Raw genomic sequence first — 25497 nt, forward strand, 5'->3', positions numbered from 1 at the left:
TTCTGGCCACTAGTTTTGGCAAAACTGATTTTTCACAGCTACTTACTGTTTAAAAAATACATAAGGATATTTTTCTTTGATAAATGGACCTCTTTATAATGTGTGCTAGTGTCCTAGCACTTGGCTGTGGAAAAAAGGAAAAAAGGGCAGTGTGACACAGTCTGGGCTAGCTGCAATAATCTGCTCACAACCCTTGGAACTATTAGGTACACAGAATGCTCTAATGCTGCTGTGCTTATTTGCTCAGCCTTCCAGATGCAACTGGTCTGTTTCATATGTGAGTAAACTCAGTCTATCAATCAAACCACAGCTTTGAATCTTTATCTGCCCATATATCTTAGTTTCCTGTGTGGTCAGCTTTTCTGTGGGTCCTTTCAGTAGCTGCCTAGGAAGGAAAAATCTGATAAGATACTTTGTGGGGAAGGATCAATAAGCAAAAGTAGGAACAATTTTAGGGCTTCTGCAGTTACATTGGGAGCGACAGGATTTCCGATGCTACTTCTGTACTTGTGAAAAGATTGAAATTGCAATCTGTGTGATAAAAGCAAAGAGGATATAGAGTATTAAAATTGTCTAGATAAGCAAGGGTAGGACCATTCTGTTATTTAATGCTACCTCCTGTGTGTGGCCTCTGATCCGGGAAATCCAGGTAATTTCTGAAAGTTGAATATGGTAAGATTCCATATCTTTATATCCCTGCTATTGTTTCAGAATCAACCACTGGTCACCAGAGAGCGCGACAAGCCTGTATGAGAGTGTCTGTCCTTTTTTAGCTGAGAAATGTGCCCAATGTACAAATAAAAGTCCTACTTCTGGAACCCAGAGAGCCTACCAGCTTTCTGACTTCTTATGAAGTTTGCAGAAGTGGCCCTTATTTTACTGTTTTTAATTTACTGTTTTATAATGAGAAAGTATAAGTTCATATCAGTAATTTGGTATTATATCAGAAGTGAGAGAAGTGTTTCTTTATAATAGTTAAAATGGGGAGCATTTGGTTCAACTGTAGTGACTGACCTGTTTCAAAATAAAATAAGATTAAAATAGACCACAAGGTCAAGATAAATGTTGAAGTAGATGGAATTGCCTATTGAAATAGAAATTAGCAGGAGTATTGAAGTGCCTGCTAGAATTTTCTTTTGAAATTCCAGGTATATTTCTGATTATAGATAGTGTGTGATGATTCTATAGTAGATGCTATGTTGTGTATATAATATATTGGCAGATTGGAAGTCACCTTTTCCTACTGAATAGCAAAAAGTATTTTCAGAATTTGAATAAATATACAGTGAAAAGTAGTGTGCCAATCAAAACAGCTTCAAATATTCATATATACATCAGAGTGTATTAGTTTCTTATATATACTACATTCATGACTTTTGCTATCCTTTTTGCAGGGAATTTCAAACAGAGACTTCACATTTTCAGAAGGAACTCAGAAATGTGTTTTGTGTATTTTAATCTGTCATAGGAATAATAAGTCCTTTCATGTTAATTCTGTGTTTACCAAGTTGATGGTAGGAAAGTAATATTGCTTTTATTGTGCTTGCTTGTTCATGTGGAACATTGAATTTCATCTATTTTTATCTTTTTCTCCACAGCAGGCCATTGACAGTGAGGTAAAAGCAGGGGCAGTGCCATCACTCACAGTAAAGGTACTGTGCCTAACTCAAACAATAGCATTTGAATAGTGGTGGCAAATCATAACAAACCTGTTACTTTCTATGTATTTCACTTAGAACATGAAAATGAGAGAAGTTTGAAATACAATACATAGTTAATTTTTTTTCTTCTCAGTATGATATGGTGTCATTCTAGCAAGCCTTCTGCTACAGTCAGAAAGTGACTGCAGTTTTAATTTTGATAGGCTTATCAGTAAGCCATCACAGAAACACTACTTGGATAGAATGAAGTAGTTTTGGAACTCATGAGACTTTTTTTCCAATAACAATAAATGTTTGGTTACTCAAATGGTAAGTTTATAATCTTCAGCTGCCTGTTTGGTTGTCAATAAACAAAAATAGACTTCTTTTGTAAAAACACTTTCATAGCTTTAGCAATTAAAAAAATGTAGGAAAATCTAATTAGAAAATTGCAGTTCTTCATGAGAGCTGGTGCCTATAACTGATTATAAAGAAAATGTGTGTATGTGTGCACATGCATATGCGTGCAAGTGTAGTTTTTCCTCAGTATTACCTAAAAAGGATCATGATTTTTACTTTTGACTTTAGGATGATCTTCTAAGAATATTAATGGATTTTAATTTTTGAGGACCTTGCAAGTTCTCTTTCTGTCTAGAGTAACTGAACTCTTTGTTCCAGATCCCCTCAGACTAGTGTGGTTTACTTGTATTTGGTCCAACATCTTTCTCTGCATTTTTCAGTGCTAAAAGTGATACAGGATAAAACCACTATTCTGATAAAGTCAGTGATAAGTCTGCTCAAAGAAGTTCAAATGAGTGATTCATTTATATATTTCATAAGCTTTTTTAATGAGAAGACATAGTTAATTCCCCATTCTCTTTTCTTGTTCATACATCTTGTACCTTTTTGTGAAACAAAAATAGTAAATGTAGGAGTTACTATGAATTCAAATTTTTCTAGAATCTTTTTACTGTGATAACTGGTGTATTGTTAAACCTAAATCAATGTTGATGTTAATTAAGTTAGTAAAAATAGTTTCCTAACACTTGAGTAATTTTATAAGTAATAATAAGTAATAATATTCTAAATTGATTTAACCTGGCTGTAGTGAACTCCTTGGTAGACCAGCAATGCAAAATAGGCAATATTAGAAATATGGTCTCTGTCTATGCAGACCACATTCAGATCTCAGTCACCACTATACTTTCATTTTACATATGAGTTAGGGACACTGTTTTGATATTCATTGGTTTTGCAGTGGAATAGCTGTGCACAATAGAAGAAATGAGGGCCACTCTATGTTTAGCTGAGCTTTCATTATCTGGAGTTGTTGTGCTGAATATCCTGTATATGGATTTTCTTATTTTGTTTGCAGTAAAAAAACCCCCAAAACTTGAAGTTATTCAACTGCATTTCTGCTTGCAGTTAAAGAAAGTAATTTCTTTGTTTATCTTTGATTTTATTCTCCTTGGATTTTTTTTCACTATCATCACCTAACAAATGCAAAGTTTTATATTTGTTTGCATTATAAGGAATGCTCTTGACACTTGCAGGATGCTAAGCCCTCAAATAATACTTTAGCTTTAGTTTGTCTTGGTTTAAAATGACAAAGAACATGAGAAATCTCCTCAGGTTTATGTGATCTTGAAAGTTGTGCATCATTATTGACTGTGAGTAAATAAGAATTGTAAAATGAAAATACTTGTTTTGAAGTTGAAATTTTAAGTCCTTAAATGTTGTTGCTGAATTGGTCTTTGCAGACTTTTGTATCTTTCTATTGGTTATGGATTTTTTTTTCTGCTGTAGAGATTAATTAGCTGCTTCCTTTAAGTACTTCTGTACGTCCCTTGATCTAGATAACGATCCAGAGCAGAGTGAAAGCACAGAAGCCATGCCTGGCCGTGTGTGTGCAAGCTCCGTTAGCTGTGACCTGTGACCAGTTTGTCTTCGATGACTTCGGTAAATTATGGCAGTGCCATCACAGCTGTTGTATTATTCTGTTACTTTTTCTGAGGTTTGAAAAGGTATTGCCCAGCCTCCAGTGAGTGCATTGTTGCAGATATACGGTGGTTGAAGCAATTACAAGTTTGCCTTGGCTGCACTCCACAGCTTCTAGACACTGCTTGGGGGAGGAAGATGAAGTGGGGAAGAGTGGAGTTGTTTCCGTGGTTGTGATGTGATGTGTGACAGGTGAAGAGAGACAGAGTGGCAGCTTCATGTTAGAGGCAAAAAACCCCCGATTATTCTGTAGTACTTCTGTAGTCCTGGGTTATTTTGTTTGGCTGACATTTCTGTCTGTGTAGTAATGCCAGTCTTGATCTACAAACAGGGGCAGTAAGTTTGTCAACTGGGGAACTGTCTACCATCTGTTCCCAAAGTAGAATCAGCTTTTTCAGGATCCTAATTTTCCACACTCTTGTTGGTTAGATTGCAGATGGGGTTACCTTTAAGACTATGTGAGAAGCTGAAGGTCAGACAAGTGTGCCTGCTGCTTCAGTTGGAACTGCAGGCCATTTCTGCTCTGAAATGGGAAGTAATAGTCCCTGTTGAAACAGGGCTTTACTGACTGCTACTCTCATTTGAAGGGGCAGTTCTTATATTTTCTCAACAAGTGATAGGAGCAAATGTTTTTGTAAAATACCAAAATTACAATGTGAATCTAATTTCTTTTATATTTGCCATGTTCAGTGTGCTGAATTGTTTTATAGGTTATGCTTCAAGATTCTTGAAGGCCCTATTTTGCCTTTACAAATTAAGGATTAAAAAAAAAGGCAGTACAATGATTTGTACAATGATTTGATAAAGGTGAACTAATAGAGAAATGACCATAATTTAGTAAAATAATTCCCAAATTGCTAGGAAATAAGCTGTTTTCATTTGGATGCTCCTATTAATTGATTTAATTTTGTGTTGTTTTTAGAACCAGATTCATCTGAAACTGTGGTCCTGTCTGTCTTTTTGAAGGAGAATTGTTCTCCACCAGAACTAGAAGGAACTTGTATGGTTTCATATAATATACCAACAGGTAAGCCACTGGAGACTTGAAAGTGTTGTGCCTTTTTTTTTTGAGGCTTTTTCCCCTATGTGTTTCTTATAAATCTTATTTTGAAATATACTAAAGGCAGTAGTAATTAAATAAATAACATTTAGCTAGTCTTCAGTTTTAGTTAATATTTTATATTGGATCAATTTGTGTAATTGGTCTTACAGAGGTAAAATCAGAAGTTTATTGCTTGGGAAACAGCTGTACCAGCTTTCTCACCATGTCCTATCAACTTGTTTCTGTTCTGTTCCACCTCTTGGAGTGAGAAGTTGATCACATCTTTATGACTATTCACCCTTCTGGTCTGCCAACAAATGTGACGATAATGCCTCCCCACAGAGAATGAGATCTGAATAAGCATTGGGAGTGATTATTCCTCACTTCCTTTTTAACAGATGAACATACTCATTCCAAATAATAAACTAAGCCCAAGAAATAGAAACCAACTCATTATTTTATGATGTTACAGTGTCCTAGTGATAGAATATGTAAATTTATTCTGCTATCCATAACTGATGGTTTATTAGCTTAGTGTTCTACACTCAGCCTTGTGAATGTGTCAGGCTACTGAGAAGTTGTATTTAGGCAGAGCTTCCATGTTAAATGCTGCATAAACCAGTTTAAGCTGTCAATTCTTCATTTCTTGCTGCTTGGCTTTGCTCCTGCACCTCCTCCCCTGTTGTGGTCACACAGTCACCAGTTGTTTCTCAGCCAGATTTGCTGATTTGGTTCACTGTGCTAAGACTGAGCTGTGCCAGCACAAATGGAGTAGATTGGCATAAAAGAAGTGCATGTGTACTAAGGGGCTTCTGTGGAGGGTGGTAGTCTTGAGTACCTTATCCTATATCGATACTTTTACATAAAAATTTTCTTTGTATCACTTCACACTTGAAGCATTGTGTTTATGATGGTAGTCTTGGCTGTGCGGTGTCTGAAATGTTTATTTCTAGAAAAATAATGAAATGGGTGCTTCTAAAGAAAAGGAAGCTCTCCCTTTTAATTGGGAACCTGCATGAGCAGCTTGTACAACTTCAGTCCCTCTGTCCTGTGATTCTGACTGCATATTCCTTGTGCGATGCTGTGCATTCATAACTGTCCAAATTAGTGATGTGGCCTTAGACAGGTTTTTGGAATGACTGAATAGGTAGCACACTAGTGAGTGTCTTGGATCCTCTGATTTTGAAAGCTTGTTTTTTGTTTTGCTGGTCTTGTTTCTGTAATTTTGCTTCCTAAGACTGGAAAATAAATGTGTTATTTCTTTCAGGTAATGCTAATAAAGCTTAAATTATTTTAGATATTAAGTTGGATTTTGCAACCCTTTTGGTTAGGGAAGTAAGAAAAGCTTGCATCTTGAATGTGTTTGATGATTTATATTCTATTAAAAAAAAGAACAAGCAGACATGACAATTAACATAATTATTAAAACTGAAGAATAAATTTTAAAAACTTATCTTGGTTGAATTTTGAAGACTTGTAAGTAAAGGAACATAATTAGGGTTAGGGCTAGGATCTGCTAATTTTTTTTATATTTATTTAAATAATTAATTTGAGATAATTCTCTAAAATTACATACAAATACAAGTGTTACTTGGCCGTCAAATCCCTAAGTGTATTACCCTAGTAAACAAACTTTAAGACTTTTGTGACTTCATTTTATCTGAACAGAGACTGTTTCCTCTTTAGTTTTTGAAAGATATCCATATTTGTGGCCAAATCACTCTTCAGTCTGTCTCTGTGGGATTCAGACAGCTGAAGCTTGATGAGTCAGTCACTTGGATGGAGTTGCACTATTGATGAATATGGTCTCATGTCTGGTTTTGGCTAGTATTATGTCTTTATGTATTGTCTACTTAATAAATGTGGCTTAAGTTTTTAAACCCCTGTTATATTTCCTTTTTTTCTAAATTTGATATTTTCCTTTTTTTTTTTTCCCATTTTGTCCTGTTGCTGCTCATATGGCAGAGCTCAATCCTGAAGGTGAGTGAATGCAAAAATTGTCAAGTTTTATGAGTGACAGTGTATGCTGAATTAAACAGATTTGGAAGGGAGCTGTTATTTTGCCTATTATTTCTCTAAGTTCTTATTATTCTTGGTTTGATGCTATGAAGCTGTGAATATAGAGAACAGAAGGTCATAAGGACATTACTTGGTGAAGCACATTGCACTTTCTCATTTGTAACATGGGGATTTGGCGTAAGTATTAAGTTCCTTGTACATTGAGATTGGAAATTGGAAACAATTATATTTTCCTATATATTTTTTTCCCCAGGTTTAGCAGCTAGGCAGCTAAATTATATCTTTGGTGCAACTGAAACAGCAATTAGGCATTTTTGCTGTTTGGACTGAGTAGCTCTGAGGATGATGTCACAACATGTCTTCATTCCAATTTCTATTGCAAACATGGTATTCAAGGCTGCAAGGCTGCTTTCTGTCTGAGACTACCAGTAGTACAAAACTTAGCTGTGATTGTGGTAGATAAAATTCATGGATAAGGTACAATTAAGAGACAAAAAAAGACTGGAAAATTAGCTTATGTATATGCAGACTAAAAAGAGAAGGGTGGTTTTCAGTGTAGTTGTAGATGTGTTGAAAAGATGTGCTGCTTGTAGAAGAACTTTTATGAACTTTAAAGATAAACATATTAAATACACATTCCGTCATGTTTTGAGAAGGTAAAAAAGTTGATTGTCATAGATTTACGTATCAACTGAAAGGGAGTTTCCAGTTTTGCAGTTTTTCTAAACAAAAGTTAAAGATGAATATATTAGAGTCTTATTTTTTAATACTTATGCTCTTTTGAGCTTACTAAGTGCAGTAAAAAGAAGCAGGAAGGTAACTGTTACTGTCCCCCTCCTTTTCTGATTTCTGGATATTTCAATGGACCTGGAGGTGTTGTACAGGAAATAGATGCTCGAAACATCTCAATAAGATACTGCTCTTGACAAGAATAACTGTTACCCTGTGGCATGTTTCTGCTAGACAAAGTAATTTAAAAAATTAATGATCAATAAACTGTATAAAAACAAGTGTATATAGTTTGAAAGAATACTATTCTAAAAATGAAGGTTGGATTTTTGTTCTAAGAAATATCAAAGCAAGATGAAAACCTTGTCCTGAGGAGAATATTGCCGAGAACATTAAATTTTGTAGAATTATCGGTGAGAAAATCTTTTTTGGGTTGCTGTGGGGTACACTGCACTACATAAACTCAGGGTCATCAAAACCAGAGCAAATATTAATTTTCTGAATATTTAACATGCCAAATTGGGACATCTGAGTTTTAATACTTTTTATCATGCACATTAATTTAAATTTCAAATATAACTGAATAAATGCATGAGGAATTTGGAAATGAAATAGTATCTACAGGGCATGGGACTGTTTTATTACTTAAGTGCATAGTATGCCTTTAAATACTAGCACCTTATGAGATAACATTAAACATCGTCTGATTTTTTTCAGATTAGAGGAGAATCTGAATTTTGTATTTCCTTGATTATAGTGCTAAAGTTGTGTATCATGCAAAGTACCACAACTCTAAATGAAGTGAGATGTGTTGCTAGACAGAACATCAACGGGTTGAGGAAATTGTGCTTCCCACACATAGCTAGTACTTTGTTTCTTTAGTGCCATTTAAAATTCTGAAATACTCTGAAACATTCCCCAGCAAGTTTTAACTGTAGTGATAAATTTTGTTGCAGCTTTTTGGTTTGTTTTTCTTATATGTAACTGTTTCGGATTAATCAGCTAGAAATCTCCCCAGTCTCCTCCAAATGCTAGATAATACTTGATTTAGTTTTGATTTGACCTTTGTCTGAAATATTGGAAAGTTATGTTTATGATGAGGTAGAGTAGCAGAAGACCATGTAGAAAAAAGCTGGTCTGAAAAAAGCATGAAAAACGTCTTGTTTTAAATATCAATATATATCAAAATCTTTTTGCCTGCTTTTACTACTAATATTTCCTGTTGATAAATCTCCTTATCTAAGTTTAATACTAAGATGCTTGTGTTATGCTGTCATCAAGAAAAAATTTACTTTTCCCTTTAGATGATGAAGATACAGTTGAATGAGTCATTCTAACAGATTATGGGTTTATTTTCAAGTATTCCTTTAGGAATTTTCTTTGGAACCTGGAGATACTCTTAATTTTGAAGACCTGTCTTCAGTTGGAATGAGTCTTCTGCTCAATTTTCTATAATTTAATATTTATAAGCTGCTGCAGAACAGTTACTTGGAGGCTTTATCAGCCAGCCAAAACAGCTTGTGAATTGACAAGCACAGGGAATAATCTGAGCCTTATGATAGCATGTTTTCCCTGACATGACTCTTAGAAGTGATTTTTTCATTGGAAGAGATCTGAGGAGCAGCAAACAAACAAAATTACTAGCAAAACAGGTTTCTTGGATGGCTATTGAGTGTTTGAGCTCAATTTTTATACTCTCTGTGTATACCTCTGTGTACCTATCAGTTTCATGATTTTTCTGACACAATCTTACTTTATTGTCTCTAAAAATCTATTATGTTAAACAAGGTTTTCCTGTAAGTGCTTCATCAAAAAATTGTCCTTAAAAGTCCCACAATCTGTCTTCTCAACAGAGCAAGTACTCCATATTTCACAGCAGTGAGCACTTTTGCCTTTTGCATAGAACATACCAGGCAATATCTGACATGCCAGCAATTTGAAACAATATTTATATCTGAGAAAATTTTTGACACATTCGAATGTATTTTCTGAATGTTAATGTCAAAACTTCCTCTTTTCTCCTGCACCATTGTGATGAAATTTCTTGTGATAGTAGATCCCAACACTGAGGGCAGTACCCAATTTGTTTTACAGTTCTGTTTTATTGTGATGCAATAAGCTGAAATACAGAATTTAATATAGATTTAGGATGTATCCATTGGATACATTCTTTTTCTAAGCCACAAACCTCTGACAGATAATATGAAGGATGCATAGGTGTTATTTAAGTGTTTATAAAAAAAGAATAAATATACTCATAAAGAGCATTTGGTTTGTGATATTTCTGATGAAAATGTTGATGCTTCAATTCTGTATTTGAAGCATTGGGAGTAATTGCAGTGGTTTTTTTATGTTAAAGTGGTATTGTTAGTTTAGAGAATTAAATAACACTAATCTTCATTGCATGTTAATTAGTCTTAGTATGCAGTAGTTTTATTAATAACTCTTATTTTCCCCTCTACATAAAGATGTTCACTTGAGAAAGTAATTGGAAGTATTCAAATTTAAAGATATTTTAGGTGGAAAATTTTAAGAAGATTGATAATTTTATGTAGTTTTGGTTTTAAGACATTCCTTCATCACATTAAATATCTTGTTATAACTCTTTGAGGACAGCAGTGAAAGTATTCTGTATTCAGAATGTGGAAATGAAAAATCTGTGTTCTTTCATTTTAGGAATACCAAGAGTTTCACAGTGTAGCTTCAGTCTACCTTTGAAGTTAGTTTGCTTTCCAGCTCAACCTTCAAAAGCAGCAAACCACAAGCTAACTATTGATACCAACAAACCTCCCATCAGTTTTGTCACCATTTTTCCAGGTAGGTTTTTAAATATAAAAGGTGTTAGAAGCTCCCAACAGGAATTGTTTGTCCATGTGAAGTAATGAAGTAATTAAAAAATCTTATGTTAGTATATTAAAAAATATATTTTGGAAGAAATGATGACATAATATTTCAACAATAATACACCTGGGGTAGTATACCCATCTCTGGTAAAATTGCAGATTTTTTTACATGGTATAGATCTAATTTTTATGTATGCAGACAATAATTTTACATAAAATTACTTAAGCAGTGTTGTAATGGGGAAATCATGGGCATTCATTTAAAAAAGGGTGAGCAGGGCAAAGCAGGAGTGGTAAATGTTGTACATAAGGGGTACATTTGCTTTGGAGGATGACTTGTGGAGTATTTGATGTATCAGTCTGAAGCTGATTGTATTTAATAATTTCAGTTACCTTCTTCAACCAAAAAGAGGACTTGAACATATTATTATTTTCTGATGTCAAAAACCAAACTATGTTCTCTATTCAGCATTATATTAAAGTAGCATGAAGGAGAAGTTCATTTCCACTTAGGACTGGAGGAAGAAGAATGAAATTGAGTATACTATAAAGTGTAATGCTAAGAAGATAAGTTTTGCTGTAATTATGTGCTTGCAATTGGAAGAGAGAGGAGGTGGAAGTTACCACAGGAGTACTCTGTGGTACAATACGTTCTAATCGTAAGCAAAGTAATAAAAATTGAGGATGCATTACACAAAATGCTTCCATGCAGGAAACCAATATCATGTTACTGTGCACTGGCAAACTAAGTGCTAGTTGCTGATATTAAATAAAATATAATACATATAACTCAAAAGTGGAGAAAAATGTTATCTAGAGATTTCAAGAGAATGAAAGGAAAGTGATTCATTTAGCTTAATAATACACAGGCAAAAAAAACCATAATACAGTTGACTTCAGTAAATATTTTGTGGCTATATCATGGGTCTAGATGATCATATTAGCACAAGAAGAAATTAATAAACAGGGCTTATAACGTGATTGTGAGTAAGTTCAGTCTGACAGTGATTAAGTTTTAGAAATCCAGATGACTAAGGTTCTGGAACAATTTGCTGAGAGCTGTATGGGCCAACAACTTTACTATTGTATTTTTAAGGATTAGCTGCATCTCTTTAAAAGCTTATATAATATATTTGTCTGAGAACAGTGATGTAGGCTTTGTTGGTGTGTTGTTGTTTCTTTGTTTTGTTTGTGTTTTTTTTTAGCATGATTCTCTTCATTTTAAGATTAAATATAGCTTTACTCTCAACTGGATGGGCAACATTTTTTTAAGGGTCTCTATTTTGGGGTTTTTAATAATGAGCTTCCATTATGGCTAAGCAATAATGCTTTCAGAATAGCACATTGTATTTTATTTGTAGCCTAGGGGTTCATTGTTGAGAATACAAAACAAAGCATAGGACCAAGAAGGTATTGAAATGTTCTGATTTCTGTTCATTTCATTTACAGTGATTAAATAAGAAGAGTATGCTGTTTATTATGTTGATATTTATTATTTTGATGTAATTTGTGAACAAAATTTGTATTGGTAAATGCAAGAAAAGTAGTATCCCTTCTCCCTTTTTTGCGTTATTTTCAGGAGAAGTAGTGGGAGTAGTGGTGACAAAGAATAGTTTTAAAAATATAATACTCTAAAATTAAACCTTTTAAACTGGTATAATCCACTCTATGGAATGAAAACAAAGATGTGCATGGATGGACTTTGCAGAGTAGCTAGTTTTAGCAAGCTGAGTGTTTGTTTTGCTCTGTGCTGAAAGCTAAAAAGGGAATGGGCTTAAGCATTTTAATGATAATTTCTGCAAAAGTTTTGCATAAATATCTGAATTAAAGGTGACCTTGCATCTGGTGAAAGTGGTAGTCTTTGGGCTGTACAATAATTGCAGTTCTTTTAGAATGTACAGACTGAACCTCTGGGAAACAACTTTTTGTTTTCAGGCTGGGGAAGGGAAACAGTGTGTGGCTCACATTCCACGTGTGAATGAAGGAAGGGTGTACCAAACTGCTGATATTTGTTACTTTTGAACCCCAAGAAGGGAAACAATCACGTTCAATTGCTGGTGCAAAGATTGATATAGTCCTGGCTATGGACTGAGGTTTGCTGAATGCCAGTGTCAAATTACAGAAAATGATATTTAACTTTCTTTTTCAGACTTTGTTGATCCATCTGAGGGTGACCAAGCAAATGCTCTCGGATTTCAGTTTTTAACTGGTTCAAAAACCACTCTTCTTGCTTCAAAAACATCACGTAAGTTCTGTCAGTATTAGAGTAAAACAAGCCTGATCATCAGTTAGAATATGTCCAAAATGAAAATGTGGATCGTACAAAGAAGGATAATCAGTGTTTGTAAATAAACACAGGAGTTTCAAAGTGTTAATTGATGGTTTCTTACCTACTTTCAAGAATAAAATTGTATAAAAAACCAAAAAATCATACTCAAAATACAGTACACTGCAGTGGTAGTTCTCTTAAGAAATTGGATTTTCTTAAAGCTTTTAGCAATGTTTTTATTCATAAACGAAATCTGTCATTATAATAATGGAAAAACCCCTCATCTTAAAGGAATTTCAACATCTGTGTTTGGAATTAGTCACCTACTGAAATTTTTGTAAGGGATTAAAAAGCAAGTTTCTAACTTCCCTCTGACTTTGAGTCATCCTTGACTTAAATTAAGCATCAGACCCTATTGCTTCTCTACATCTGAGTAAATCCCCATCTCTTCTCTTTATGTGCCTGTATATCTTTGTAAGTAAGAGATTGTGGATTCAAGATCCTTCTTATTATGTTTAAAGAGTGTATGAACATGCATATAGATAAGCTGTTACCTGGTCCAGCATCTCTTGTATAGGGCAGTTTGTGGTTTAAGTAGTCCTGTTCCAGCCACCTAAATTTGTGCTCTTTGAAAGAGATAGGTTCTCTTAATTTTCAAGAGTTTATGGTCCTGCTCTGTACAACTGTTCAACTTGCTAAACTCTTTCTTGGCCTGTGCCTTGGAACCACATAAGTTCAATTGTGTTTAGCATTTTCCATGCCAGCAGAGCACAAAGTGTTCATTTAATACAGCAGACTACAAATTGAAAAGCTAGAAAAGCAACTGTGCACTGCAGAGAGTTCAGTTGGAACACTGTCTGAATGCTTTGTGGAAACTGCTTTGAGTGAAAAATCACAATTTGGTTTGTCGATGTGAAATTTTTTCAACACTGAGATAATATTCCTTACTGTTTTCAGAAATCCATATTTGTGATGGGCTATATAAATATTGATGGGGTCAGCTGTGATCTAATATTTAATACCTTTTCTAATGTAATCATATGTGTTAAAAACAGAAACCATCTGGAGAGTAATTTTCATTGTACCAAGAATTGTTTTATATTTCTAAGGATCAAATCCATCTGTATTGTTTTTTGTATGCATTATTTACATGCTGTTTTATTGTTACTTTGTTTTTAGTATTTCTTTGAATAGGAGATCTTAAACAGATTTAACTATACTAAAAGTGCAATAATAGTTTTTAAATACCAAAGAATTGAAAGGATTTACAAATAACTTTTCCTGGATTTCAGTTTAAATCTTTGATTTGGACTTTTTCTTGCATAGTTGTTAAATCTGATTGCTATAAGGACAAATTTGTTTCTGCGTAATGAATATATTTTAGTTTCTACTGAAGGCCATAACTTTTAATCACATACACCCCTACCCCCAATCTTCAATCTTTTCCTCTCAGGTTTGTTTATTCACCAGCTAGGAATGACGCTTGCAGTCTTAGAATAAACTTTCCCACACTGCTTTACTTGTGAAGTTCACTTTACAAAGGAGCTTCACAATGTCTGTTTCTCTTAGTGTGGCTACTCATTTACTGTGTATGGGAATCCTAACTTTAGAAAACAAATCAGTAGTATGATGTCACTTTCTATGTTAGCAGCCTGTTTCCAGCATCCACTTCATGCATTGAACTGAGTTGGTTAGAGAAGATCTTAGGGGGAAAATGTGCTCATTTGAAATGTAACTAACTAAAACTTATTTAAAGGTAGATATTTGTAAGAACTCTGATAGTCAATCATAATTCAGAATATTTTTATAAACAGAGACTGTGGATTATATAAAAGCATTTTTTTGGTAGAATATCATGATTCTGTAATGATTGTGCTTGACTGAACATATCTTCTTTGAAACTAATGAATGTTGATGAAGTTATGTATTTGATAGGTGCTTACTCTGCTATGTAACACTGAGTTTATACTTTGTAAAAGCGCTTATGTAGCATTTTAACTGAGGAAATGTTCTTCAAAAAGAAATCTCTATGTGTAGATAAATTTTTACTAGAAGTAATGGTGTTCCAGAAAAGTAAAATAAGTTGTTAAGGTCAAATCTTATTTCTGGTTTTCAATGAAAGGACTTTATAATGGACAATGGAAGAAGACCTCTTTTTCCAATATTCCTTATCAAATGGACCTTAAGTTCTGAATGGAAAGAGCTGCATTTAGCAATGAAGGTTGTCAGGTTCAGTTGGGTTTCATTGCTGAAGCTGCAAATAGGAGCAACATCTGTTTTCATGTTAGTTTTTAATTCTATTAGCTAATCCATTTTAACTAGTGTAGCAATTGAAGATGTTACTTCAATTTGACAAGACTGCTGCAAAGAAGCCCAGCCTGAAGTATGTATACTGACAGAAAATATATATTAAAAAGTAGCTTGTGCCAGCTAGATTAAGACTTCAAGGCATTTTTTTGGGCTGAAAATTTTAAAATTGTCTTTTAATCAAAATTTAAGGAGGGCTTGACTGCTAACTGTGGCTGGGGTGTTTTTCTTCTGATGTGGGTTTCCTAGCTGAGAAGTGAACTGAATCTTCTAAAGTTCCTACTGGCTGAAAAGTTGGAATGCAGGTTGTACTATTTGGACAGCCTGTTGTAGTGTGAAAAGACTTTGTAAGCTATTTAATTTATTGGTGCCCGTCAGTTTTCTGCTTTTCTGATAGAGAAATTTCTGAAAATCTGTTGTAATTTTCTGTAATGGAGCTTCTTTTAAAAAAAAGACTACTACAAATTGGTTAACCATTATAAAAGCATGGGATGAGCAGAAGCACAGTTACTTATTTTTCCTCTTTCACTGTATTTCTGTTTAAAGCATGTATTTAGTTTAACTACAGATTCTCAGTTTTGTAACGTTTCCAAATCTAATTTGTCCTTTTTGAGACTTGGAACATCACAGAAAAGCAAATGACTGCAATGTTCTCTACTCAGACCATGGTAAAATTAGATTGTGTTTGTATTGACCAACAAACAGTGTATGGAAACTAAATGTGCAATTTGGAGGAAATTAGTTTTGTCCATTTTAAACCATTAATGTATTAGATATGTCAATTATAAAAGGAATGACTGTTGATTTGGCCTGAAAACATCTGAGCTAATTTCCGTCAAGGAAAAATCACTTAAGGCAAAGTATGGTCATACATCCAAGTAAGTCCAGCCATTACATTGTGAGTGTTTAAAAAATGGATATTAGGTCGAATGCTATCTTTAGCAGATGGTGTTCTTTTCTTTAACAAGCATGTTTTTAAATAAAACTTGCTTCTTTCCTGTTACACTGTAAACAGAATTTGTCATTCGGTATTCAGTGAAATACATATCCCGGGAATGATGCCAGTGGTAATGTCAAACAATCTTGAATTAGTAATGTTGAGAAAATTTAAAATAAGTACATTCAAGTTTAAAAGAATTCTGGTTAATTTGATTTACTGTGGACCTTTTTAACAAGGGCAAAAAAAAAAAGGAACGATTTTGTGTCAAGTTCTCATAGCTACATTTCTATCTATCCTTTTTTTGTTAGTTATTGGCAGATGTGTAATGAAAAGATGTAAGGACCTAATGTTTGAAAATGCTTTATCTGAAAAAATTAATATTAAAAGGCTGCTATGATTTTCCACACTGCTTTTCTCAACATGTATTAGTTATTCTCATCCAATTCTGTTAATTAAGCTAATAGTAATATTAGTTAATTCTGATTTCATAGAAGCTGGAGAGAGGATTATATGAACATGAATTAGAAATAAAATCTCATTTCACTAGCCTGGTACTTTGAAATTCTCTAAAATCTGATGAGTTAAATGAATTTGCTGGGACAGATGACACTAGCTATCAGGATTTGGTTTTTCACTTCAGTTTATATTAACACTTTTCATTTCTACACTGAGCCATTTTTACCAAGTGATAGCATGAGTTGGATAAGAATCACTTTCTACTAATATTAGTTGTATTTAAAGTGAAGCAGCACAGTCAATAAAATACAAGTATTTCTTTAACACTACTGAATGTACATGTCTTCATAAAATCTCATGTAGACTTTGGATACAGGTAAATTCTATTTCAGTGTTAGCTAAACTGTTGTGTAGTGAATTTATGTGTCAGAAAACTGTGTTTATTAGCTCTGTATTTGTTCTTGCACTCAAAGAACGATACAGGATTCAGAGTGATCAGCTGGAAGACCTTTGGCTGGTAACGAAAGAGCTCATACACCGACTACAAGAGCATTTCAAGAAGCAAAACTGCAAGGATTTTGCATGTACCTTTTCTGGTTCAATTCCCCTGCAAGAATATTTTGAACTAATTGATCGACATTTTGAGGTATGGTATATAAAATGTGAATTGCTAATGGTCTGCTAGTTTAAAATTGGTTTTTAGTGCAATAATTAATCTGATTATAACTATAGTATCACAGGCATTTGGCTTTCAGAAAATACAGTTGTATCTAAGGGAAAGTCCCTTCAGATATTTAAGAAACTGCCCTTGTAGAAGTATCATTGGAGGCTCAAGGAAGTTTGCTAGACCAGAAATAAAAGAAATGTAATTACTTTTCCCTGTTTGGCCATGCAGGTGACAATGAAGAATCTCCAGTAGTTCAGCTAGCTTGTAGGAATAACTAATCAATTAAAATACATGCATTCTTTCCTCCATACCTTTCCAATAAAAAGAGATAGTTGCTATTTGAAAATTTCTGTTAAACTCATATATTTGAGCAGAAGCAACAACCTGTTGCAAGAATGTATGCAAGAATGAGAAATACTATTGGATGTGTTTTTATGCTGCCAAATTTTCTGTGAGGTGGAGCTGTCACTGCCCAGAAAGATGGAAGGTATCGTTGGGATTTTCTGGGATATTTTGGGTATTCAGCCTAGATCCTATATTTGAAGCTCTTTCTATTTCTAATTTCTTTCAACTGATTTGAGAGTAAAAAAAAATGTTAATTTTTTTTAAAAAGTGACTGTTTTTGTAGAAATACCTTAAACCTAGGCTTCTTTAGAGTATATAGCAAGCTTAAATACATTGAAGTTCAAAATACAGGTGTGATTTCTGGGATGCTAATTTAGACTCTAATTATATTGTAGCTGGTTCTTTTAAAATTTCTGAATTTATACTGTAATTATCTGATCTAAAAAATGTCAAATGATCTATTAAAGGCATTCCTATGCTTTCATCCCTGTTAGTTTCAACATACTGGGGTTTTTTTTGGCAAGCTTAGGAGAAAATTACCTGAGTTATCCCTTACCTGAGATATCCCTTTTTTCCTACTACTTATAGTAAAACTTCATAGTGTTTCTTCTTCCCTTAGCACCTCTGAACTGTTTATCATAATAATGTACTGACATTTGCTTATTTTAAAATATAATCTGGTATGTAAATTTAAGAAACTTACCTTTTCTCTTCATTTTGGGGCACTTTTGCCTGCATTTGGAAAGCTGTGTGTCTTGATGCTTCTTCTGCTAGCTATAACATCAGCTGTACACAGGTATCACAGCTTTATGAAAGACTCATATTTGGTAATTTTTATTTTTGAGGTATGTAGTGGAAAGTGTACATCAAGTGCCCAGATAATAAAAATTCTTATTTTGTGTTTTAATCCTTTTATCTTTTAAAGGCTCTTTTGTGAGCACTTCAAGGAATTTTGTTGGCGTTGGCTAGTCAGTATAGATAAAGGGAAAAAGGATTTAAATTCAGAAAACCACAATAATTTAATCAGTACAGAATTCAGTACTTCTGTTCATGCTGAGGGAATAACTATTTGCTTTCTTCTGCAATGAATATAAAGTCCAGTACACTGTATATGTGTCATGAATAGCACACCAAACCAAGAAGAAGCCTTTGTGTCTTGGTGGTGAAACTTCATTCTTGTTAATAGGCTTCTAGATGAGATGTTTATGCATTTTCACTGGTTATTGTGGCTGTTGACAATTAGTTTTGATTTCAGTGGCAAATGATAGTTCTTGAAAGTGTTAAGCTTCACAAGGTGTATAAAGTATGAAACTGGCATAAATGGTATTCATATTTGAGTATTTGAGTATTACTCTCTGTCTCAAAAATTTTCCTATCCTTCTTGCATTTCATTTGGAATGTGCATACATGAATGTATATGACCCTTAACCTGAATTCTTGAAAACCCTTAAATTGCAGCTACGTTTGAATGCTGAGAAGTATCAGGAGCTGTTGTCTGAAAGGGCTGTGCAGTTTCGAGCTATTGAGCGGCGACTGCTGACACGATTCAAGGACAAAACTCCAGCTCCTCTTCAACATCTGGACACCTTGCTAGAAGGAACATTCAGAGAGGTCGGTACAGTTTGATTATGAGCCTAACCTTTCTTTATCTTGTTGGTAAAACCCGGCTTAAAGCACATAAGCTATGCTTTCCTGGTTACATTTACCATCCAAGAGACCAGGAAGCAGTAATTTGTTTAACCTAATAGTCTCTGTAACTTTCCAGATGATTTGCAATAGTTTTATTTAATCTGTGACCACAAAATCTTTACTCCTGGGTCATACCAGCTTGACAGCACATCATTCTTTCCTAACTGATGTTGATAGTGTAAATATTTTATAGTTCATGTGAAAATATTTTATAGTTCATAGCTTGTGTAAATATTTTATAGTACACTGTAAACTGGTGGAATGGTTTGGCTGGGGTAACATTCACAACAAAATTGTCTGAGACTGACCATGTCCTTCCTATGGGGATTTATGTTCTAATCATTTCAAAATGTGATATCTGCAGAAGAACAGTGTTTTTAAAAAAGAAATCCTTCCCAAACCATCCCCATACTGAACAAAGAATAAACCAATTTTTCTTCCTGCCTCAGCTTTGTGTTGCTTTAGGATAACTTTTCCATGATGTGTCCCTTTTGTAAAAAAGTTATTTTACATGTTTTGTGCTTTTCTGTTGGAGGATCTGATTTTACTTTCTGATATTGCTTGTTTGAGAAGCTGAGTCACAATTAGAGTCCTTACTGGAAAAAAGACTTACCTTTGCAGTGCTGTATATCACAATTAGTAAAATCCAAAGGTGTTAAAGTATTTTCCCCTACTATTCAGCTAAGAAAACATTTTAAATTGGACAAAACTGCCTTTCCATGTATGCTTTTATGTAAGTCAGATTTGCTTTTATTCCAGTCTGTACTGAGTTCACAGTAATATTCCAGTCTTCACTGAGTTCACATGAGTTCACATGAGATGATTTAAGTTTGAAGGTGGGGATTTTCTGGGTGCTTTAATAAATACTAGGTATTGTGCTAGATGGGTTATTCTTTAACACTTTGAAGTGGCATGACTAAATAAGCCTGAAAGATTAACATAAGAGAGTTTTTTGAGTCTGCTTTTGCTGTGTAGAACTTTTTGCCTTTAAACTTAAGGGCAACTGGGATGTGCTTGACAGTTTCCTTGTGTAGTTGATTTGAAAGCTGAATTCTGAGAATGTGGCATAACTCAGGTTGTTGAAATAGATGCATGTTGCCAAAGCTTAGTTTATGAAGTCTTTAATACCAGCATTAGATGGGTACTTCTCAACATTATTGTTGTAGGCTTTTTGAATTGGAGTTAGAATAGTTGAAAGAAGAATGAGGAAAAAGATTTCTTTTCAAAGAACAAATGTTTACATTTTTTCATAATTGTTTAAACTTGGTAGATTTCTTGGTAGATTTCCTTTGTAATTTCTTTTTTTTGTGGGAATCCCCTTCCAAAAAAGAAATGTTGTTTTTGTTACTATAAACAAAGTGTAGTAAAATGGTGATTGCCATAGAGACCCCACTGCTGCATGTGTTATTTTGAAAGTGAGAGCTGTGGTAGGATTTAATATTGACTCTTCTCTGGGGGTAAAATGAAATTGCTCAATGTTGCATTTTTGTATTAGAAAAGACCTTATTTTCTTCAATTTAGTATCATATTCTGTCTTTATTTGAACAAGTATGTCTAATGCAAATAGTTGATGTATTCAAAATATGATAAATGTGTTTTCTGAAAAGGAATAATGAAGCTGTTTAAATATGAACAGTATGAAGTCTCACTCCAAAAATTCTTTTAGGCATGTAGCTTTTTGACATTGAAATAAATATGCCTTTTCTTATAATCGTCTGAGAATCTCATATCCTCTCTTATGCTAAATATTTTTATAATGAGAAAATAAAAAATTGCCTTGTTTTATTCCCTCATTTTTCACTAAAGTAATTGTTATGTGCAAAGCAAAGCAAGGTTTTGTTACTTCTCACATTGTGTTTTGTACTCAGAAGGGAAATGTCTGTATTTTGGTTTTATAGTGTATTCCAAACATTTTCATCAAGAGCAGAAAGGGGTTTACAGTTAGTGAGTGTGTGATTTTATTAGTCCTTTTAACACAGAATTTCCAGGACTTGGGCACTATATGAATTACATTCTTAGTAGAATGATTATTATAGTGTAGGATTTTTTTGAAATTGAAACTTTAGTATTTTAACATCTGCAAATCCACAGAGATATAAAGATGCCTTGTATTGCTGCCTGCATATCCTTGCAGATGTATAACCTTTTTATGAACAACTTTTAAAATACAAATAAAACAATGAATATTCTACTCATGTAGTTTCATTACCTAGGTGTGATAAAACCTACTTTAAACATGTTCTGTGTGGTTTCTTTGCCCACCTGCAAATTGTTATGAATTTCTGAACTGATTCAAATTTTACAACTGAAGTAGATTGTAAATGTTAATTTTCAGCTTTTCAGCTTCAAGTAACAGTTGTCTTTGTGTGATAGGTAAGTAAATGTACAATGCCAAAGTTATAGATGTCAAACTGGAGAAAATTAATCAAGCTGCCTTTCATTCCCTGGTAAAAAGTATTTCTATTTATGAAGTAATTTCTTGCATTAATCCTTGTGCATTTCCAACAAGGCAGGCCATATTTAGTGCCCCAATAAAATTGCTGATTGGTCTATTAAAAGGAAACTTTAGCTTTACTTTCCATCTTGACAGTAATGAGATGTGGAAGGAGGCATCAGTGTGTGCAATGATGAAAAGCTTGTTTTTAGTTTTACAGTCCTGTTTACATTTTCTTCTAGAATTTTACTTTCTGAAGTGATATTTTAGATCTAAATAGATTCAAGTGAGTGTTAACAACAGTTAACAAATAGTGACATCGAGTGTTCCATTCTGGAAGGAAAAGGAAAGCAGCTATATACATAGTAGTCTTGTACATTTGAAATAGGAAATGTTATTCTTATGATGTTTAAGGAGGATTTGTAGGAAGGTGCTGTGAAAATAATAGAAAAAAATTCAATTAGAAATAGATGCCCATGAAATTCTTGTTCTGTTAAAAAAATTTTAGATATGCACTTGGACATGCTGCTAACTCTTGCCCTAAGAAAAGATTTTAATAAGATACATTTAAAAGCCACTGAATGGTACTTGAGATTCCATATACATTTTGTATTTTAAAGGACTTCAAATATGAAATGAGATTGCAGCAAATTTTATGGTAGCTGTTGTAAACACCATGTACTTTGTATAATGCTCCCCTACCAGAGACTTGTTATTGCTTGAAAGTGCAGTTTAATAATCTTTTATGTCTACAATGTGTTTTCTGTCATAATAGAAAAAAATATTCATAGTTTGGCAGTAGCTGCAGGTTCTTACCCTGAAATCATAATTTTCATGCATTGAATCTTGGCAAACATTACTTGGATTTCCAGGTACAAGCTGGAATTAATAAATGTCGTAAAAATGAGATGCTTCAATTTCTTATTTCAACGCACATGGATTTTATCCTGCTGAATATAAGCAGTATTTAGCTGTAAGCTGTGTTTAACCCTGTTTGGAAGCCTACCACAGTTACATTCTTTGAGGGAAGGAGGAGGATGAATTTTAAATATGAGGTGGAGTTCTCCCAGGGCACTGACTGTTCTTTAGCCACTTTTAAATACTTAAAACATGAATCTGAGACAAGACTGAGCAGTTCCAGTTTACAAAAAAAGAATGTTATTAGCAATCACTTCTACCTTCCATTGCTTCTGTTTGTATTATTTTAAAAAGTCAGAAAAAACAAGGCAAATCATGATTTTCCCTGTATCCTCACACTTCCAATATATATAGTATTGTTCCCTTCCTATTCTTTAATGGCTCTGTTGTGCAGTACCTCAGGTTTCCCCATGTTTTGAGGTCTCTTCATTCTCATCCTGGAAAACCACTGACATTCTTGTGCTTCCTAATGATGAGATCTTATCTTTTACTCTTGGTCCCACTCTCCCTCTGGCAGTTGCTTATTTGTGCATGGTCAAGCCAGTGCATGAATTAGGGCTGACTGGCAGCAGCCACCTACCCTGACAAGAGGGATGATGCCCTCTGTCTCTGTAGAAACAATTAAATAGTCTTTCTCTCCTCCCAGTCTGCTAATTAAAAAAAAAAAAATCACATCTAGAGGGACTGAGTGATTTTTGGCTATTCATGTTAAAATTTTGTGTGGTCTTTGGAAATGGCAGTTTCTAGGAATGGACTGACAGAACAAATCTGACATAAATGGCCACCACAGTTCCATAGCCTTAGACATCTAGACTTAAGAACTATGTGTTTTCCAAATTGGGTCTCTTTTTAAGATCAGTGATACATTTTAGCTTTTCCTTCTGGTACTTTATAAATTTGAGACCATCTTCCATTAGTGAAGGATTTAACACATTTTTCTAACCAGAACTAATTGATGCTGAAAATGTGCTTCCTTTGTTTTCTCCGACTTCAGCTATTCCTCTGTATTCATTTTATTTATTTTAGTATTGAATAACCTGTCTCTCATAAATAGTTGATACGGCTGTAAGTAGTAGTAAGGTGATTTTTCAATGTGACTTCCTGATCCTACTCAGGAAACAATTAGAATCTATCCAGATTATTCTGCTGTATTTAGTACACAGTTTGTATTTATCACATCTTGGTCTTGCATCTTGGAAGTTTTGTATATGAATTGTTTCTTCAAGAGATAAATGCACATGGGAATTTTTCACCTAAAAACTCTTCTTGAAACAAATAGTCTTTCTGATTTCAAGAAGAGCTCATAGGTTTTTCTTTTAAGGTAGTAGGAAATAACACAATTCCTACAGATTTGTTTTCCAGTTTGACTTCCCTTATCTGCTCTCCCTTCTGGAAAGTAAGTGTAGTTTTTTACCATCAGTTTGTTTAAAGTTGTCAGCAAATGCAATTGCTTCCTGGTAGAGACACCATAGTTCTTCATTTAGGCTAAAGAAGACCATTCCATCAGGAGGATCAATTTTAATTACTTACATGGCAGTAAACTGTATAGGAATTTGTGGCCTGTTACTGAGAAAGCTTTATCCACATATAAAGGTAGCCCTTTTCCTTGAGATCTGATATGTGAGCTGTCCGCTCATATACAGCCCTGGAAGTTTGTTCGGTAGAGACTTCTGAAGAAACAAATGCATTTTTGCTGAGGATTTGGAAGCCAGATGTCTCTAAATAAATGCACTGGTTCTTTTAATTAGTAATGTCACAGGACTTGTCCTTTCTCTTTCATGTGGAAGTCTTGAAGAAAGGTGCATATATTTTCAGAACATTGTGAACTTCATTACACAGCTGTTTCTTTGACATAGCCTAATTTAAACAGAAAGAGGGACTATCTCATGGTTTTGAGATGAAATTTAAGCAACTGCACTATGTAGGCCAGCTGCAAAAACTTAGGACTGGCCCATAGTTTTATGTTGCAGCACAAGATTGATGCTTAAATGTCCTTACTTTTGTTGTTTATTGTTGGTGCGTGGTTTTTGGTTTTTTTTTTGGCAACTGTTTTGATCCTTTTGGAGCTTTTCAAGCCCATGTAATTTTCAGAATCAGACTGAGTAACTGTACTACGTGACAGGATCTGTTCTGGTCTCTGGTCTTAAAAGTTGATGTTTTGGTGATCAAATCCAAAGCTACCTTCATTTTCCTTTTGTCAAAGAAAGAAAAATATTTAGAGCAACACACAATTAAAGCATGTAAGATCAGATCTGCAGCTCAAAGAACATGCAGCTAATGTTATACAGTTAACTGATTTTTTTTTTTTTAATAAAAGCCTCCAAAAAGAGAAAGCTGTGATACAACAAACTTTCCAAACCAAATGTATGGAGAAAAAGAAAATCTTTTTCATCCATGAGCAAACTTAGAAGGCCAAGAGAAGTGCACTAAATATTTATGTTTCTTGAGATTTCGGCAGAATGTGTAATTAAACTAAATTTTGGACAGAACTTAAAGGAACTTGGAATCCCTCTGAGCACATCTTACTTAACCAGACAATTGTGAGGAATTTTTAGCCCAGTGTTACTGATCATGCATGTTATGTCTCTCTTTTGTTGTGGTTTGTGATTAAGCAAGAGTTTTGCAACCTTGTCAAGCAATATTTTATGTATTTAAATACTGTGTGCTGGTTCTTGTCCATTTTAGAGTATTTGACACTATCAGGCAAAGTTAGTTTTGGGTGTAAATCATTATAGGATTAAAAGAACTACTTGATTCCAAATTGATTCAAATGATATGATTTCCTCTCTGAAATTTGGCACTTCATATAAAAACCAATTAATAGTTGAAAAATATCTAAAGGTTAGCATACTTTGTCCTCCTTTTGGAACACTTGTGATCACTTTTCTGAACAGATCATTGGCTGATTTAAGTCCTCATTTTTCCTGGGAGCCTGGTTATAAAACATGGGGTTCTGGCCCAGTGACCAAGGGCTTGCCTTTTACTGGGGCTATTGTCAAACATCTGGTTCACCTGCATTCAGCATCAGCTAGATGTGAATGTGAGGCCATCTGGAGCTTTGCACCTGTGTTAAAGTCAAACAAAAAGGGGTACTAATACACCTTCCCATAGTACTGCACTGCTGTTGCTGTGTGGCTCCCAGGTGGGGATGGTTCTCCATCTCCTTCCAGCTGGTGTGGAGCAATTCTGTGACTGTCTGCT

At 34.1% G+C, this 25497-nt stretch overlaps 1 protein-coding gene across 1 annotated transcript in view; it reads left to right on the top strand.

Moving 5' to 3' along the window:
• The window catches only part of BBS9 (Bardet-Biedl syndrome 9), a 295956-nt gene that overhangs the window by 58818 nt on the left and 211641 nt on the right, over positions 1 to 25497 (top strand). The window contains exons 13-20 of the mRNA XM_074540268.1: positions 1599 to 1652; positions 3497 to 3599; positions 4561 to 4665; positions 6646 to 6660; positions 10105 to 10245; positions 12421 to 12516; positions 16717 to 16889; positions 18714 to 18866. Coding sequence (XP_074396369.1) covers positions 1599 to 1652; positions 3497 to 3599; positions 4561 to 4665; positions 6646 to 6660; positions 10105 to 10245; positions 12421 to 12516; positions 16717 to 16889; positions 18714 to 18866 — 840 coding nt within the window. The remainder of the gene's footprint in view (positions 1 to 1598; positions 1653 to 3496; positions 3600 to 4560; positions 4666 to 6645; positions 6661 to 10104; positions 10246 to 12420; positions 12517 to 16716; positions 16890 to 18713; positions 18867 to 25497) is intronic.

The sequence above is a fragment of the Zonotrichia albicollis genome, chromosome 1 (assembly GCF_047830755.1).
Source record: "Zonotrichia albicollis isolate bZonAlb1 chromosome 1, bZonAlb1.hap1, whole genome shotgun sequence".
Lineage (NCBI taxonomy): Eukaryota > Metazoa > Chordata > Aves > Passeriformes > Passerellidae > Zonotrichia > Zonotrichia albicollis.